Source organism: Gopherus evgoodei, chromosome 1 (genome assembly GCF_007399415.2).
Source record: "Gopherus evgoodei ecotype Sinaloan lineage chromosome 1, rGopEvg1_v1.p, whole genome shotgun sequence".
In the NCBI taxonomy this organism is placed as follows: Eukaryota; Metazoa; Chordata; order Testudines; family Testudinidae; genus Gopherus; species Gopherus evgoodei.
Genome location: NC_044322.1, coordinates 32131112 through 32149905, shown reverse-complemented (window position 1 = coordinate 32149905; position 18794 = coordinate 32131112). Strand labels below are relative to the sequence as shown.

The following is an 18794-nucleotide window of genomic DNA, read 5'->3' as shown; positions in this document are numbered from 1 at the left end:
TGAGGTGCAGGAAGAATAGGCACCATAATGGGTTTAGTGCAACATGGTCCTGCAGTGAATCTTTGGCATAAGAGTCTGTGGATTTACAGCAACACTAACCAAAATTGTCATGTGACAATCATTTTCATTAAAATACTGTATTTTCTCTTGAAACATTTTTATTTCCTGTCCTTAGTAGCCCATTGGTGCGAGGACCCTCCTTTTTCTGGCATAGCTGTAGTCTGACACATGGCTATTGCAGAATATACAGGAAAAGCAAAACCAAAAGAGGAGCCGAGCCCTCTGAGGTTCCTTTATAAAACTGAATCCCTGACTGCTAGGGAAAAGCTTTAATTTATTGTTTTACTTTTATGGGGCCTCCAGTGAGCCCCCACAAGTAAATCCATTAACCTTTCATTGGCTTCAAAAAAACAATACTTCACATTTTTCCTTTCACTCTTTCTTTTGCTCATGCAAGAGCTAAATTGCTCTCTGTTTTATTTTTTGTCCATTCTCCCAAGCAATAGTCTCTTTTCCTTAAAAAATTCACTGCAATTCCATTTATTACCCTACCACAGTTGATCGGAGAGGAAGCATGTTTTCATCAGTTTCCATAAATATATACTGCAGGTATAATCAGAATAGCTTTGTCTTTGTGGATGCCTGATGAAAGAAACTGCAATATAGGATCAAAACCATAACTATAAAAGATCAGTCTTACTGCAGAGCTGACAATTTAAGTAGGTCAGAACATTTCCATATTTTGTTTTATTTTTCATTTAAAAACAGCTAGCAATTTTTTTGGTGAAACTTGACCATTGTGACTGATCCTTGCATGGGGGTATGAGCAGAAGGTGAGGGTTTCTGGTGCCTCCCTCTCCAACCTTCCCACTGAACACCTGTGCAAGAGTCACGCCCTAGTGTCAAGAGGGAAAAATATTATGCAATCACCCTATTAGAGATGAAGAGGGAAAGAGCGGGCCAACTGCAGAAGAGAGCCCACATTACATTTGTAATATACGTGGAAAGTATTTTACGTGTTCCACTCTATGCCTAGTCCGCAAGAAATAAATACCTGCTAATGCTTCCAGCTAATGGATTTAGTCCATTATTATTATTTATTGCTGTTTTATTAGACAGTTATTTTGTAGTAGAACTCAAAGGCCAACTCCACTGTGCTCATCACTCAACAAACCAATAAGAAACAGATGGTAGAGATCTGTGGTTTGGTGCTGAAGGTATAGGATTCAAACCTTGCTGACTCCCTGCATGGGAGTGGTACAGTGCATGTGCTCTCTCTGCATGTTGAGAGCTCCAGGGGGCTTTCAAGCGGCATCCCTCAAACTTCCAGAGTCACTGGGTTCTGCAGGAGATGAGGAGGAAACCTCTGCTCTTCATATTTGTGCAGTGCTCCTTCAGATTGTGTGCAGAGAATTGTGTACCCACTCTAGGGGAGAGATTATTTCCTGATTTTTAAGACACTTGATTGAGATGTAATAAGTGCTAAGACTGCTGAATTTTCAGCAGTACCCTCCTCTAAGCAGTGCTGTGAATACTCCATCTCCTTGAGGAATTTTATTCACAAACTCTAAGGTTGCAGTGCTTGGGGGATAATTTTGCCTCTAATTTTGTTGTTAGAATTGGAAATGAGGCAGTCTCACTGCAGAAGTAAGTGTTTAAACTGCAGCAGGATCCTTTCATAACTATATATTTTTCTTACCCATATATCTTATTTCTCTTACAAATATAATATAGCCAATAAAGTTATGTTTCTTAGTCACTAGCATGAGAAAGCAGCAGTCATAAACTTAAATCTTGCTACCAGTCATTTAAGTACTTTTGAAAATTTTACCTTCAGTAACTATAGAGTAATTCCTAGTTATCTAATCTGTTAGTCTGTTTATCTAAATTTTTGCAGCAGCTCATCACCCTACAATATGAAACAGTGAAATCAGTCTGCTATATATGAACCCAAGTTGTCACATCCACAGTAATCCTATGTATAAGCTTCAATTAATACAGTAATAAAATATTTTACCATTTATTAGCAAAGGATCCAAAGTACGTGACAATCTGTGTACCAATAGCATCAATGGAATGCAGCTATGATTTGCTTAAGTGGTGTCCTGAACTGGGACGAGAATAATCAGGCATCCTGGCAGATGTCCCAAACTGAAATAACACCATTTATGTAATTATTTTCCAATTTTGTGACTTATTCAAAGAAAAATACATGAATCATAATGAATGAAACAGAACTCTAAATAGATATTTTAACTTAAAGTAAATAGGGGAAAATAACATTGATGAGGGCCTTGGTCTTCCCTATAATATTGTGTGAGCGGTTACCTTCTATAGTAAAGTTGTAGAAGTGATAATTGTTTGGGGTTTGTTTAAGTGTCTTGATGCAACAAGGATTGGGTTGTAAAATGCACAGTAAATAAAACCTTCAACATGGGACAGTCGAAGTAGGTCAGTTCTTCTGGCCTAAATACATTACTTTGCCAAGGGCCCTTTAAGAGACTCCAAATAGAGATTTCTAAATAGAATGACTCAAGTGGAGGGCTTATTGTCTCCATGATGTATTGTAATGTACGTTCTGATGGGGAATTCAGGCCCCTATGTGTAATACAGAAAAGGTCTTAAAAAAAAAAAAAAAAGAAAAGTCTGATCCAATTTCCATTAAAATCCACGGGCATCCTTACATTGATTTCACTGGGAGATGGATTGGGCCTCAGATGCACATCTACATCTAATTTGGAGGAGGTCTGTCTGGGAAAAGCAGCCTTAGAGCTTTCCTGATATGGTACATTGAACACTTGTGGTACACTCAAAAGAGCTGGCAAGAAATAAATTATGCCCATGTCAGGCTGGAATGATAGATGTGAAATCTGTTAAGGCTGTGAAGTAGGTGATAGATGGTGTAATAAAATTAAAAAAAAACACACACACCAAAAGATGCTAAATCCTAGATCTAATCTATTTAGTTGGTGTGGTGGTGGCAGGGCTCTGAGGCTGGTTTATATACTTCAGATTAAGTGGAACAGGAAGGAGTTGCTACTTATGTTTTAAAGAAAAAAGAATTTTATTTTGTTTTTGCAGTCTACAGTCTTGTCATAGTCAAATAGCTAAGGGTTAATGTCTCTTTCACCTATAAAGGGTTAACAAACAGGGACCTGCAAACACCTGACCAGAGGACCAATCAGGAGACAAGATACTTTCAAATCTCGTGGAGGGAAGCCTTTGCCTGTGGGTTTTGGGTTTGGCTTTGTTCTCTCTGGGTTCTGAACGGGGCTAGAGGTGCAACCAGGTTTCTGCCAATCTCCCTGCTACAGTCTCTTATCTATTCAGAATTGTAAGTAAGAAAAGGCGGTCATAGTCTTTAATTTGTTTTTTTTCCATTTGCATATGTGTACTTGCTGGAAGTAGCTCAAATTATGTTTCTACTGGAGAAAGTTTCTTTCTATTGTTTATAAGTTGAAAGACCCTGTAACTGTTTACCATCTAAATTGCAGAGATAAACCTTTTACTTTTTTCTTTCTTTTTTTATTAAAAGTTTTGCTTTTAAGACCTGTCTAATTTTTTTCTCCTAGTTAAGGCTCGAAGGACTTGAGTCTGTGTACTCACCAGGGAATTGGTGGGAGAAAGGAAAGGGAGGAGGGAAGAAAAGCCTGCTCTCGGCGTTTATCTGTGTATCTCTCTCTGGGGAAGGAGGGAGGGGAAGTGATGATTCAAGGATTTGAATTACGGTGATCTCCTAGGGTACCCAGGGCAGGAAAGATCTGGGAGGAGGTAAAGAGGGGGAAGGGAATGGTTTATTTCCCTTTGTTGTGAGACTCAAGGAATCTGGGTCTTGGGGGTCCCCAGGGAAGGGTTTGGGGACACTAGAGTCTATCAGGCGCTCTACTTAAGTCCTGATTGGTGGCAGCCTATCAGATCTAAGCTGGTAATTAAGCTTAGGGGAATTCATGCTAGTACCCATATTTTGGACGCTAAGGTCCAGATTTGGGAATTATACTATGACAAGTCTACTATCCAGTTAATGCATAGTCTAAAAGGCCTTTTAATCTCAAGATTTTCAGATACCCAGTGGTGATCTATGGAATGTCAAACCTCCTAACAGGTGCACACGCACTTGCGCTCTCTCTCTCTCTCTCTCTCTCTGTTCTGTACTGATCAAAGGGGAGAGCTACTACTGCTTCTTTATCTCCTGGCTTTACGAATAACCCTATATTCTCAGTTAACTGTTCCACTGCTTTTGGTTTAAAAACAAAACAGCACCAAAAAAAAAGATACCTGTAAAAGAAATAAAATGAGAGGGCAGTGCCAGGGAGTGACAAAGGACATAATCCATTAACAGATCGATCAAGATGACAGGACTGGTTAAATTAAAAGTAGAAGTTTTGTTGGGAGTTGAATTTTTGTGGATTAGCTGTTGATTTTATTTTCGTTGTTGCACTTTTGTTTTGGGACAAAGATACTTAGGGGCTGACCTGAAATTGTGAAGACTGGAAGCCCTTCCACTCGCTTCAGAGGGCTTTGGATCATGCTCCAAAAGCATAGTGTTTTTTGTACACTGCTGCGGGGAAGGTACACCCTGTCCCTCCTTGGGACAGAGTGGGCATAATGATGGCTCCAGGGCTGAGCCTATACAACCATCTCTTGTCTTGCGATAGCTTGGCCTAGAAGTAGAAGTCAATATGGCTGTCCTCTCTCAGGTCTGTGTGGCCTAGTGGTCAGAGCCAATAGGCCTGCCCTGTTCAGCAGGGCTGTGAAGCCTAGCAGCCGGAGTTAGTATAATGGCCCTCTTCAGTAGGGCTCTTTGGCCTGGCGGCTGGTCAGGGAGTAGGCTGCCATCTGGGGGGTGTGGCATGGTGGCTGGGTAGGGGGACCTGGGACCTTCTTGTTCCACTGGGTGCTAGCTCAGGGCCTTGTCAGTGGCAAGTATGCCCATCAGTGAGGAATCCACCCAAAACACACTGACCCCACATGGCACAATAACTGGTTCCCCTGAAGTACTTCCTACACTGTTCCTGATGCAGCATCTCTGGGGTCGCTGGGGTCTCTGGGCTCTTCGGACAGTGTGGCTCCCAGAAGCTCTGACACTCCAGCTCTGACATTCCTCTGGAGTCTAAGTGTCCCTGGTTTCCACCGTCTGGGGCTTCTGTGGTTCCTAGGTTGGAGCTCGCAGTGTCCATCCTCTCTCTTCAGTAGTCAGCCCTGAGTGAGCTGAGCTGCTCCTTTTCGTATCTGGTCTCGAGCCACAGCATGCCCAGCAGGGGCCATTGGGGCCTAATCTCCTTGGCCCAGAGAGTAGAGCTAACCTTCACAGTACCAGAATGGGGCAAGTGTGCCCTGTCACGTACTAATTGATTAGAAATTGAAATAATTTAAAAGGCTGATTTAAGTAACAGTAAGTAATAAGGTCCTGATCCTGCTAATGTTTATGCACCTACTTATCTATAAGCACATAGGTGGTCCCACTGACTTCAAATTAAGCATGGGAATAAAATGTTTACAGGATTAGAGTCTCCAATTGCAAGTTCAGTGAAGTCTTTTTGCTTGTTTGTACAACACATAGCACATTGGGTCTCAGTCCTGAATGGAGCTTCTGGTGCTTTATTATCTATAATGTTTTATATATCTCCTTTGAGCATATATTTTACGGGTAATACAAAACTTAAGTAGGGTGAATGATCAGTGGGGTCTTCTGTAGTCCCTCGGCACTGGGATGAACTTGAGTCTCCAATAGGCTTTTTCATGACATGATTACAAACTACTCTGAATATCAGAAAATATGACATTGGCCCATCCACAGTTGTAGGAAAGATCTACTTTATAGCTGGCTTTGTGGGAAAGTGGACCAGTGCTTAATGTGCATGATTGAGACTTTCATTAATACAATTCTATGGAGCACAACTGCTGATGCATTACTAAAACTACTCAGAGGGTTTTGTCAAATAATTCGCTAGAAAGGGCTTTGATGCTTTCTACGTCTGAATAGATAAAAATAGAATTTGTAACAAAAGCAAGAAGTTACAACTTTGAAAGCTACTCCATAGATTATTCTGATTAGATTATGTCAAGACATTTATTATAAGAGAAACTCTCTCCCTGTAATGTGTCTTTTGTAATAATTGGTTCCAGTGGAATACATTGAAATATACTGATGATACTTTGCTCTCAGTGCTGATCGTTACCTTAATTTGTGCTAAGAGAGATACCAAGATATTTTCAAAAAAACCAACAGTTTTTTTGAAAAAAAAAAAAAAAAAAGGTCAGCAGACAGACATACTTAATATTTGCATAAAATCTTCAATTAAAGATTCAATTCTGCTGCTTGTAATGCAGGTGAAACTGAATATGCAATAGGGGCCTGATGAAGCTCTGACATCACTGGAATCCACTGACATCAGTGGGGATTGGATTGATTCCTAGGTTGAGATGGCTTGTCCTTAAAGAGTTGGTGGAGCTAACCACCCAAATAGTGACCCAACTGTGTCACACTGTATATGCTATCCCTTACCTTAGGCCTGTTCCATCTATATTTGCCACAGGCCTGTGGAGGAAGGGGTGCAGGTGGCTTTGCTTGTAAATTTGACATATTTAAATTAGCAGTTATTGAAACACCGTTTCATTTTTTTAGTCTAATTGTTTCTGAGTAGGACCTTGCTAGGAGACTCAAATGAGAAAGGTGTGAGTTTGACCTAATACACCATAAGAGTTAAGGACATCAGGAATGCAGGTAGCAAGTAGGATAACCCACAGTGCGTAAGTGTATATTCACTCTGAATGCTCCTAAAATATAAACAGGTGCAGAAAGATGGCAGGAGGTAGAAGGAAAATGCAACTAATAATTTGGCTAATTATTTCAGGGGGTTTAGTTGTAGCAAATATGATTTTACCCCTGTGAAGCTGGAAAACTGAGTGAGCATTTGGATTGCTGCCTTGTTAGACCAAAGGAGGGCTTGTTTAGGGTGACCAGAGTTCCTAATTTTGTAGGGACAGTCCCGATATTTGAGGCTTTGTCTTATATAGGGACCAATTACCCCATCTCAATTTTTCATATTTGCTCTCTGGACACCCTAGGTTACTTTAATCTGTACAACCAACTTTTCAGGAAGCACAAAGTTGTTTTTGTTTTTGTTTATTTTTTAAAAACAATTCTCATCTTTAGCCGTTAAATGACTTATTTTTGACCTCCTGTGCTTTTGCCCCTCTTTAGCTTGTACTACTTTACTGTTGTTTGCATTCTCGGAAATAATTGTTTGGTGAACACTTATTGGAAATGCAGTGTGCTGCTACACCTTGCAAACGTAGAGAGAGAACTCGAGGGATAAGAAGTTCCTTATGCTTGTCTTACAACTTGATTAGTGTTGGTTTTATTGCATTCAAACCATGAAATGGCTATCAAGAGAACAAATGCATTCTGCGGCAGTTGTAGCGCAGAATTAATGTACATGTGGTGTTTTAAGACCCTGACCGGTAGAGACAGGGATTTTCCCTGCAATTTAATAACCTGGTGGCAAAATTATTATGTACATATAACACATTGGATAAATGTATGTGATCCTGTATCCCCGTAGTGGCTGGTTCACATAGAGGTTAAAGATGGGGTTTTCAAAATAGTCTCTCGGCCAAAGGGAACTGTGCTCCTAACTCAGACCACCCTAAAAATCTACTACAATTCCCTGCTTATATTTTTGATGCCAAAAATCTCAGATTCCAATCTAAGTTCTAATAGTGGCATCTAAAGTTTGCAGTAGGTTTTCCAGCAAAAGACTAAAAAGTCAGTTTTAAAGAAAAAATATTTTCAAGTCATCTTTATTCTAAACTCTGTTTTCCAAAATGTTTCGTTCAATGGTTTGTAGATCACACTGAATAAAAGTGTGATCTTTTGGAATGTCCAGGCCTGTTCAGAGGACTTGGTTTTTTCTTTGTGATTTTGCTGAATGCCTTTCACTCTTTTTTGTCTGATGGGGAAAGAGAACTTTAAGCACCACATCCTGTACCCTCTATAGAGATTTGACATTAGTCATTGCTCTATTTTGGAATACCCATAAGTAGACAAGATTCAGAAAATCTGCCATGGGATGTTTGAATTATGGCTTTTTGTTCTAGAGGGACTCCTCTTGCTTTGGGATAAAAAGATTCACTCTAAGAAAGGTAGGACACATGAGTTTTTCACCAGTGCCCCGTCCAAAGCTAGACTGACCCTTTGGCCTCAGGCTTGGGTTGGGAGCAGCATGTAGCTACCCCACTGAAAAAGGGGAAGACAGGGCCGGTCCAACCATTTAGACCCCCTAGGTGGTTGCCTAGGATGCTAGGATTTGGGGGTCAGCATTTTCTTCGGCAGCGACTGCGGTGGCCAGATCTTTGGCTGCCCTGGTCGCCGCCAGCATTTAGGCGGAGGGAGCTGGGGCAGGGGAGTGCGGGGAGGGCCACCTGCAGCAAGTAAGGGGGGGGACAGCACGCAGGGGAACTCCCCGTCCCAGCTCTTCCCTGCTCCGCTTCCTCCCTGAGCACGCCATGGCTGCTTCACTTCTCCCACCTCCCAGGCTTGTGGCGCCTAAGCTGGCACGAAACATCCTTGCACCGGCTCTGGAGGAAGAGTCTTTTCTTTGCTGGAGCAAGAGAAGAGGAATTCTAGATTGTGAAACCTATTTTCAGGGTGTAGTTACTTTCTCCCTCACCTTGTGCTGGGCCAGTTCCACTGGTTGGCAAGTGGTGTAATCATGTCATGAAAAAACTTATTAGAGACTGAAGTTCACGCCAGTGCAGAGGGACTGTAGAAGCCCCCAGGGATCATTTATGTTACTTAAGTTTTTCATTACCCATTGTATTGTCCACTGGGTTGCAAGGGAATAGCCGGTCTTTAGCCCATGCTTTCTCCTTCCATGTACACCCAACTGTGTGCATGGAAGGAGAAAGCATGGGCTAAAGACCGGCTATTCCCTTGCAACCCAGTGGACAATACAATGGGTAATCCTCCTTACTCTGTTGTGTGATTATGCAGGAATCTTGCCTTCACAGTATAGGATATCAATGTACAGCTTCCATTTAAAATAATCTAATTTTTTACTCCAGATGCAGAAGGGCAGGGGGGTGGGTCTGTGGGATATCTTTTATTTTTTTTGTTTCAATCTAGCCCACTCTTATTCATTGGAAATTAAATATCTAAGAACTTGGCTTTATGGAGGTAGTTGCAAATGCAGGATTTTCTTTTCTTTTCTTTTCTTTTACATTACAGCAAATTACTATTTTCCATCCAGTACTCTGATTTTCCATAAGCTAGATCCCTGCTGCATAGACACTGCCATTCCATGTTCTTCAAGAAATTGCAATAGAAAATGCTAAAATTCCTTTCTTCAGTTAGGAGGCTGTTGCACATTATGTAACACCCTGGGGATTTCTAAAAATAACCTGAAATGTGTAAGTCACTTTGCTGCTGGATGGAATAACATCTTCTGACAATGCTCTGAGCTGAGTTTATAAGCAAATACTGAGGGTTCCAGTCCTTCAAGGTCCTGAGCATCTCCTGAGTAGTACTGAGTACCATGTGCTCCAATGCACTTCATTCGGTGCATCAGTCCTTAAATGCATACATGTTTCCATGCACCTCTGGAGAAGCTTTGTGTCCTCCCTTCCCTCTAAGATAAAAATTTGGTTTGTTTGAAATCAGAGCTGAATGAAATCAGTCATTCTTGTATCAGATTTAGGTTGTTTTGTGATTAATTGTGAGATCCCCAAATTAGCCAACTTAGGTGTAGTGAGAATGACTTGAGTGCCCTACCCCTTTGTACTCTGTCTTTCTGGCCCATTGGCTCTTTACTTATTTAAACCACAATGGAATAGATTCAACAGGAAAGACTGAGGGAGCTCTGCATCAGAATATCCCATAGCCCAGTGGTTAGGGCACATCTCTCAGAGGTGGATGATCCCTGTTCAAATCTCATCTCATAAGAAGATGGAAGGCCTTGAACGGGGGGGGAGGGGGCGGATGACCCACCTCCCATGTGTGTACCCTGCTCTCTGGCTCAAGATATTGAGGGAGGCTTCTTCTCCACCTGGTGGTTGTTTTGTGTGAACTTGCCTGAAGGGCCAGTCTGGTAGGCGTACTCATCGGGGCCCCATCCGCAAGTTAGGCTGGCGAACATCTATCTGTCTTTCCTGGTTTGTGAATTGCACAAGGGCTCAGGTGGGAGCTAGTCATCTGGATACCTAGAGAGAGGCAACAGTGCACATGTGCAGAGGCAGAAACATAGGTACTGAGGAACCTTTTCAGTGCGAAAACTTAGGTGCCCAGGGAGTCTAGGCACCTACAGGATTCAGTAGGTGTTGTGTGAATTGCAGTGGTCTCAAAACTGGGACTTAGACGCTTGAATCTAAAATATTGGAGCAAACTAGAACTTTTGATCGCAGTGGTCACAAGCCATTTGATTTTTAGGAAGGATCCTCTTGAAGCTTACCGGTTTTGTTAAAAGGTTATAACGTGGCTGTGGTAAATTGCAGTGCTTGTAGTAAATTGAAGATGTCAATATCAGTGTGAAATTTGTTCTCCAGTTTGGTGGTGTTGCTTTTGACGTAATTGTAAGTATAAAACCTAGAAAAACGTAGAAGTGTCCAACTTTTTTTTTTAAATATCGAGAAAGGCAAGGCAGCAATATGTCAGCCTGCAGCTCACATGAGCTATTCATTACTATAGCTAACTAATTTGTCCCACTGGTGGGGCAACTAGGAATTCTAGTGGGAGATGAAACTGCACTCTTTAGCATGTTTTGTGTCTTGGTAATGTAACAATTATTTAAATGCATAAATCAATAACTAATACTAGTACTTGGCTTTTATATTTCTCTTTTCATCATCAAAGCCCTGTGCAGATATTTAGTAATTGATTGTCAAGTACCCTTTCTGCAATAGATATCTTCCCCTGTGTGGAAACTGACAAGCAGGACAGTGAAGAAGACAGTGAGTCACCTTCAGGGTTGAGATTAGGATTTGGGATTTCCTGATTCCTGTGATTAATCCACTCAGTTTTCATGATATTTATTCTAGAAAACAAACAAAAAAGCTATCTAGTTCTCTTAGACTGCTTTGGCAAGTAACACCTGAGTTTGTGCTTCCCCTTCACTATCCTGACATCGTACACGATTTTTCTTATGCGATTGTTGCAATGAAGACCATTGGGAATTATCAGTAGTTCTGTCACTGCATTGCGTTGCACAAAGCTGCCTCATAATAAGTAAATTGCTTTTCTGCAGTACAGCACAGTTTCGTGGCATTAGCCATCTCTTCAGTGTAGCAGCCAACATCAATGGTCTTCAGTATATGGTATGTTTCACAGTACGTACAGTATCATGACATACTGTTCTTCCCCTGATCCTGTTTTATGATTTTTTTTCACAAATTCAGAAAATAGCCATGAATTGCAAATATAAATGAGAATTGATAGAAAAAGTGGTATATTTAATTAAAAAAAATATTCTAGGAAGTTCAGATTTAGATCATAAGCACTTGTGAAACAAAGGGCAGAAGATCTGATCTTCAGCTGCTGTAAATGGACATCCCACAGCTGACTGGAGGATATGGTCCAAAGTGTCTGTCCTCAGACTGAACACTCAGTTCAGACAAAATAGATCATGTGTAGTTAAGGTGAAAGAAGAAGAGAAAAATAATCTTACAGATTGCAATGTACAGAACGGAGTGAATAGGTGAGGCTGGACCCTCCTTTCAGCACCAAGTCCAAGTAACCAGGTTTATGGAAAGAAAGTTCTGTGGGGACAAGGAAGGAATCCTGCATTAACCAGATCTTGAGTCTATAGTAGCCCCCTGTGCTCCTGTGCCCTCTCTTCCCACCACTCAGTGTGGGGAAAATGACCAGCTCCTCAGTGCAGCAGTGATTCTCCGATTCTGACCGCACCTCCATGCAAGTGTCACTGTGCAGAAATGTGGAGGGAGCTCCTGCATGAAGGAGGTGCAGAGTCCCTGTATAGGCTCGCTAAATTGTGGTGCCCTTGCACACCTAACTCACTGCAGGCAACGGCAGTGAAGGAAGGCAGGATTTGCCATGTAGACCTTACAAATGTAAGTAAAAGAAGAATCAGTGTTTCAAATGTGGTGAATGAAACAAAAACTCTGGTACAAATGAATTCCCTAAAAATCTCCCTTCAGGGTAAAATTACCCACCTATTCAGCCAGCTATTTACACTATACCCTATATTCTAGTATGGAAAATGTACTTCTCCATTTCCCCTCCAGCATTCCAACTGGGCAATTATAAATTTCTCATAATCATACAGAAAAGCAAGATATAGATTATTAAACATGACTTCTTAATTTGTTGAGGCAACTAAGTGGCCAGATATACATATCTAAAGTACTTAGATTGCTAATTTTACTTGCACAAGAAGTTCTATTTAATCCACTCCTATGCATAAAGCATGTGCCTAACTATATTTTGCAGGTGTGAGGCCTAATGCCATAACCCGACCCTCTCCTCTAGAAAGGAAAAGGAAATACAGTAGGCTAGGACTATAACAGCGTTTAAAAGAGAACTGGATAAATTCATGGTCGTTACGTCCATTAATGGCTATTAGCCAGGATGGGTAAGGAATGGTGTCCGTAGCTTCTGGAGATGGATGGCAGGAGAGAGATCACTTGATCATTGCCTGTTAGGTCCACTCCCTCTGGGGCACCTGGCATTGGCCACTGTCGGTAGACAGGATACTGGGCTAGATGGACCTTTGGTCAGACCCGGTATGGCCATTCTTATGTTCTAGTAGTCACAAGACAGGGAAAATTGCATAGTTATCAAAGTCAAAGTGGAAGCTGTCTGCTTATAAGAATATTATGAAGGCTACAGAATGAGACCTCAAAGAAGCAGGAAGTTTTGTTTCAAAAACTTACTGATGGGCATCTTTGAGAGTACAGTTAACAGAATTTTCCAAATTATCTACTTCACCTTTTCATCAATGCACCACGTGCTGCTGTAGAGTCACCAGATTTTTCTGTAAGGACTAGGTGATAGAGTTGGCATTCAGTTTGTTGGCTATTGATCTCATGATTAATATTCCTAGGACAATGTGAATCCAGAGTAGCTGTTGGCTTAGAGAACTCAGAGGCAGTCTCCTACCTTCTGAAATAGAGGCATTGGAGCTTACCACAGTAATTTGACTACTTATTTGGTAGGTCTTTGGGAGGGAGGTTAATAGGAGATTCTACTTGTCCTCATTCTGATGAGGCTGAGTTTGTGATGAAAGTAAATATCTCTCAGAGCCTGCATTTTTATTTATCTTTCTGAGACTGTTAGACTGTACAATAATTGCAAAAGAACATAGTCCTTTAAACAATAATGTGTAATTATTATTTTCAGAGAGTTTATTCTGCTCAATTATGCTAGTGTGAATTGGGAGTAACGCCCACTCAAGCCAGTGCTCTCGATTTATGCTGATGTAAGAGAGAGCAGAATTTCCATTTAAAGTATTTTTTATATAGGTAATAATGTTACACACCCTTTTCAAGAGAATTTATCCTATACAGTATGGCTAACTATTTTTTAAAATAAAAATTTAAATGCTTCCATCCTGCACATTAAATACAGTTAATTCAAATTTTAAGAAATGCCCTATATATAATAAAAGTGAAAATCTGTGAAGTTCCTGACCAGCCTTCCAGTCCAGGGCTAATTTTATCTCCTTCAATTTATTTTATGCTCATACCTCTCTCAAAAGTGACATAATATAGCCAGCTGGAGATGGAGCAATTTAGGAAACGTCTACACTGCAAAATAAAGGTGTGTTCTTAACCCATATTAGCTAACTCAGGCTTAAAAACAGCAGTGAAGACATGACAACTTGACTTTAAAGTGGGTTAGCAGCTCAAGTTTAAGTCTATAGGGAAGCCTATTACATAAACCCAACTTAGCGAATGCAGGTTAGCTAAATTGAGTTAAGAACACACCTTTTTTTTTTTTTTTTGGCAGTGAAGACATGCCTTTAGTGGTGGTAGCGCAGGGCATTTTATTTTATAGGCCACTAATAATTAGCACAAATAGGAAAACAATCATAAAACATAAAAAAGGCCATACTGGATCAGACCAAAGGTCCATCTAGCCCAGTATCCTGTCTTCTGACAGTGGCCAATGCCAGGTGCTTCAGAGGGAATCATCAAATGATCCATCCCTTGTCACCCATTCCCAACTTCTGGCAAACAGAGGCTAAGGACACCATCCCTGCCTATCCTGCCTAATAGCCATTGACGGACCTATCCTCCATGAGTTTATCTAGTTCTTTTTTGAACCCTGTTATAGTTTTGACCTTCACAACATCCTCTGGCAAGGAATTCCACAGGTTGACTGTGTGTTGGGTGAAGAAATATTTCCTTTTATTTTTAAACCTGCTGCTTATGAATCCCTGAAAAAGGAGAAAAAATTCAAAATGCTATACATGGGAATTTTATGTTTGGCAATTTGCACTACAGAGCTAAAACGTTTTCTTTTAAACTGCTATGCTGTGCATATGCCCTTTTAAATTGCTATGCTGTGCATATGAAACAGGTACCTATTTATCTTGCATATTAAATAAGGATCAATATATTTTTAAAATGAGCGAGCGCTTAATCTTGGAGAATTCAGTATGCTGGGTTATATAGTTTAGTAGCTTTCTCATGCAAGCAGCATTCAAATGAATCTCCCAGAATGAAGTTAGGGAGTAAAGGCATAGAAATGCACGCACTGACAATAGGCACCTGGCGAAATAAATTAGGCATGTAGCAGTTCAGTTGCCCAAGATCTTTCACTTGCTGAATTCTCAGTCTGAGGTTGGCAGTAAGATGTGTATTGCTGGTATCTGGGTTGTACTACATGGCAATCAACAACACAGGCTTGGGAAGGGGCATAGAGCCATCAGCAGCAGACTGAGGGGCAGGAGAGTCCATGCTTGCCAATGGCCGCACTTCAGGGAACTGCCAATGGAAGAAGGAATCTCCCAACATCTCCCCAAGCCACTGAGCAGATGCTTTCCAGCCTTTAGGCACTTACAGTAAGACAATATTACAGATAACATTAGATTGGACGGTCTGGGTTTTTGGTTTTATTTTGGAGGTTGGGGCAGGTGGAAGGAGGGCAAAGTGTTGCAGCAGCAGCTATGGTGAAACGTGTTTGCTTGGGCAGCTGGACGGGTGACAGGAGGGGTAGCAGGAAAAGATGTTTATGTTTAGGGTGTGTTTTGAGGAAAGAAAAGTATCGGAATCTAATTCAGATGACATGGTCCCTAGACATCAGCTTGAACTTTGTGTTCCAGATGCTGTTTGTCAGTCGTTCTCTTTCCTATTTAGAATGTAAACTCCTTGGGCAGGGAATGTGTCCTCCTATGTGTATGTTCATTACCTAACATGATAGGGCTTCAGTGCTGATTGGGACCTTTGGGCACTACTGGAATATGAACTTGAATCATGATAATTAGAATGACTCATGCTTGTTTTACTTGTGACTGAAAGTAATGTAGAACAGTCACTGAGAGTTCTACTTTACTGATTCTCTGTTCACTTAAAACGTACATGTCTCCCAAGCTGTCTTTTGACTGTCTTCCTGAAGAAACAACGGGACCATTTCTTATCTCAGTCAAACCAATATAATCCTGAGTAAGTCAGTGGAGATCAGAGTGTAGCTCATAACCTTTTTCATTAGGAAACATTCTTCAGTTGGAGTGCTGGTGAACAGTGCTAGATGTATGGAAAACTTCAGTGCTCTATCCGCTGAAGAGCACAATACAGTCAGTGGCACTGCGAGCTTCTGCATGATGCCCTGCTGACGTGCCTCAGTGCTGAAATTGAAAGACTGCACTTAAGCATTTTAAATATAGTTCAGCTTTGATGATCTCTCTGGCTTTGGCGTTTGAACTTCTACTGCCAGCAAAGGTGTCAGTTTTAATAGACTTAGGGCTTATCTCCATGGCCCCACAGTGCAGAATATGGCAGTGTAAGTTGTAGTGTGCCCTAAAGTGTTGCAGTGTAACTGCCCTGTGTAGGCCCTGCTAGTGTGAATGAAAATGTACCTAGCTCCTGTTAATGTGGTCCATTTTCATTCACACTAGCAGAGTCTAGCAGCATGTAGTTACAGTAACTCTTGGGTGCACCTGCAGTTCACACTGGAGTAGTCTGCACTGTGGGGCTGTGTACACAAGCCCTGAGGCTTCATTTGCATAGGCCACTGAAGATCTTCCTTAGGGAAGTGACATTTGACAGCTAACAGCCTGAGTTAGATTTGAGCCAGTAACTGAGATGAACGTTTCTGCAGATCATGATTGAGGCCTGGGAACATTCTGATCCTTCTCAAGACTTTTCTGTCCTGTCTGGCCTTTCTGATTATTTTTTCCATTTTGCAAATACACTTCAGGTATCTTGTGAATCCTATATTGGCAGGTAATAAATGATAACAAATGTAACAGAATGTTTCCTTGCCTATAATGCAAGAATAGAGAGACATCCAGCAAAACCGAAAGGGTCAATAGGAGCACCTAATTTACCTTCTCTGAGCCATTCAGTAGTTTGTATGCTTCTAATTCAGCCTCCTCTGACTCAGTCAGTAATTGGGTTTTTTTAATAGACCCTAAGCTATTTCACTGTCTCAGTCTCATTCAAATGACTTCCCTCTTCCCCTTTAATCTCTTTTCATGCTTGTTGTGAATTATTGTTAGTTAATAGAGAGAGAGCTACTGTGGAATTTGCTTTCCAGGCCAGCCACATTCTAGCTGCAAACCTAGTAACATTAACATTGAGATTCCCTCAGAGATCTTTTCCACTTATCCAGAATGCTTTATTCAGTTCTGGAAGAACCCTTCATCCAGTTCGCTGGGATCCAAAAAACTCAGTTCGACTCCAGCTCGTCACTCCAGTTACTTTATTAGGCATGTAACAGCTCTTGGGTTTAGTTATGGAGGATACTACAATTCCAGTTCATGTCACACACTACACACTTGACTTTATATTCATCCTTCCTAGCTACTAACATCTATACCAGTGGTTCTCAACCAGGGGTATGCGCACCACTGGAGGTACGCAGAGGTATTCCAGGGGGTACACTAGTTCTTCTGGATATTTGCCTAGTTTTACAACAGGTTACATAAAAAGCATTAGAGAAGTCAAACTAAAATTTCATATAGACAATGACTTGTTTATATTGCTCTATATGCTATACACTGAAACGCAAGTATAATATTTATATTCCAATTGATTTTTTATAATTATATGATTAAAATTAGAAAGTAAGGAAATTTCCAGTAATAGTATATTGTGACACTTGTATTTTTATGTCTGATTGTAAGCAAGTAATTGTTAAGTGAGGTGAAACTTGGGGGTGTGACCACTCAGACTCCTGAAAGGGGTATAGTAGTTTGGAAAGGTTCAGAGCCACTGCTCTATACTACTTGTATGTGAGGACCATATTGCATAAGGCAACCTTATCAGTTTAAGATGTTTCTGTCTACTTTGTTTACTATAAACATTCCCACAATAGCTTAGTTAATTCCTGCCTCCTTTATTTATTCTAAACATACACAACAATTAGTTGTTTCAGCAAGTACTTGTTTGGCGCTATCTTGTCTTAACTTGGGCCTGCTCCTGTCAGCTAAGTTATCCCTGTTATTAGTTATGCTCATCCTAAAAAGCATATTTCACTGTGATTGTTTTTCACATTTAAATGTGATACAGGTGTGTCCAGGGTCTTGGTTTTGGGTATCATTGTGACAGAATGTCATGCTGTAGAGCCATGCAAAGAGATACAAGGCTATTTTTCTGACTCACCCTGGCAACCAGACCAGGTGAGTCCATAGGTGCTGGAACTATGCATGCAGGGGATGCTGCTGCACCCCCTGGCTTGATGTAGTTTCCAATAATGCAGGCTTACAGTTTGATTCATTGGCTCTCAGCACCCCCACTGTACAAATTGTTCCAGCACTTCTGGGTGAATCTCTTTAGATCCAATTTGGGAGTATAAAAGACTGAGTCTCTCCAAGGCAAAAGGAGAGATAAGAAGTTGTGCAGGTAGAAACCCTAGGAACAGCCAGCTTAAGAGGGGTGCTTAGGGTAAGATTTATGTTTATTGTTTACGTTAAGGATATAAGATGACCCTGCCAATGGGCCCATTGCATGTGTGTTGAGTTGAGAATGGAGTGAGGGTCCATGAACACTTACTAATTAATAACTTTATTTTTAAAACTCCATTTACATTTTGCAGGTGATGGAAGTCAAAGGACAAATGATCCATGTGCCCGAGTCAAATTCTATTTTGTTTTTGGGTTCCCCTTGTGTGGACAAGCTGGATGAACTGATGGGCCGAGGCCTACATCTTTCTGACATACCTATCCACGATGCTACCCGTGATGTCATATTGGTTGGGGAGCAGGCAAAGGCCCAAGATGGCTTGAAGAAACGAATGGATAAACTGAAGGCAACATTAGAGCGAACACACCAAGCTCTGGAAGAGGAGAAAAAGAAGACAGTAGATCTTCTTATTTCTATTTTCCCAGAAGAGGTGGCTCAACGATTGTGGCAGGGGCAACAAGTTCAGGCCAGGAAGTTTGATGATGTCACAATGCTCTTCTCAGACATTGTTGGCTTCACAGCTGTGTGTGCCCAGTGCACCCCCATGCAGGTGATCAGCATGCTGAATGAGCTATACACTCGATTTGACCATCAGTGTGGATTCCTGGATATCTATAAGGTAAAGTACTTCAGTCCATAAATTAGGGAAAGCATATCTTCTTAAGTTGCCCTCATAGCTAACTCCCTAAGTTGCAAAGACAATTTTAATAATGTTA

The 18794-nt window shown here is 41.1% G+C and overlaps 1 protein-coding gene across 1 annotated transcript in view; it reads left to right on the top strand.

Moving 5' to 3' along the window:
* The window catches only part of GUCY1A2 (guanylate cyclase 1 soluble subunit alpha 2), a 285190-nt gene that overhangs the window by 132700 nt on the left and 133696 nt on the right, over positions 1-18794 (top strand). Inside the window, exon 5 of the mRNA XM_030560712.1 lies at positions 18212-18697. Coding sequence (XP_030416572.1) covers positions 18212-18697 — 486 coding nt within the window. The remainder of the gene's footprint in view (positions 1-18211; positions 18698-18794) is intronic.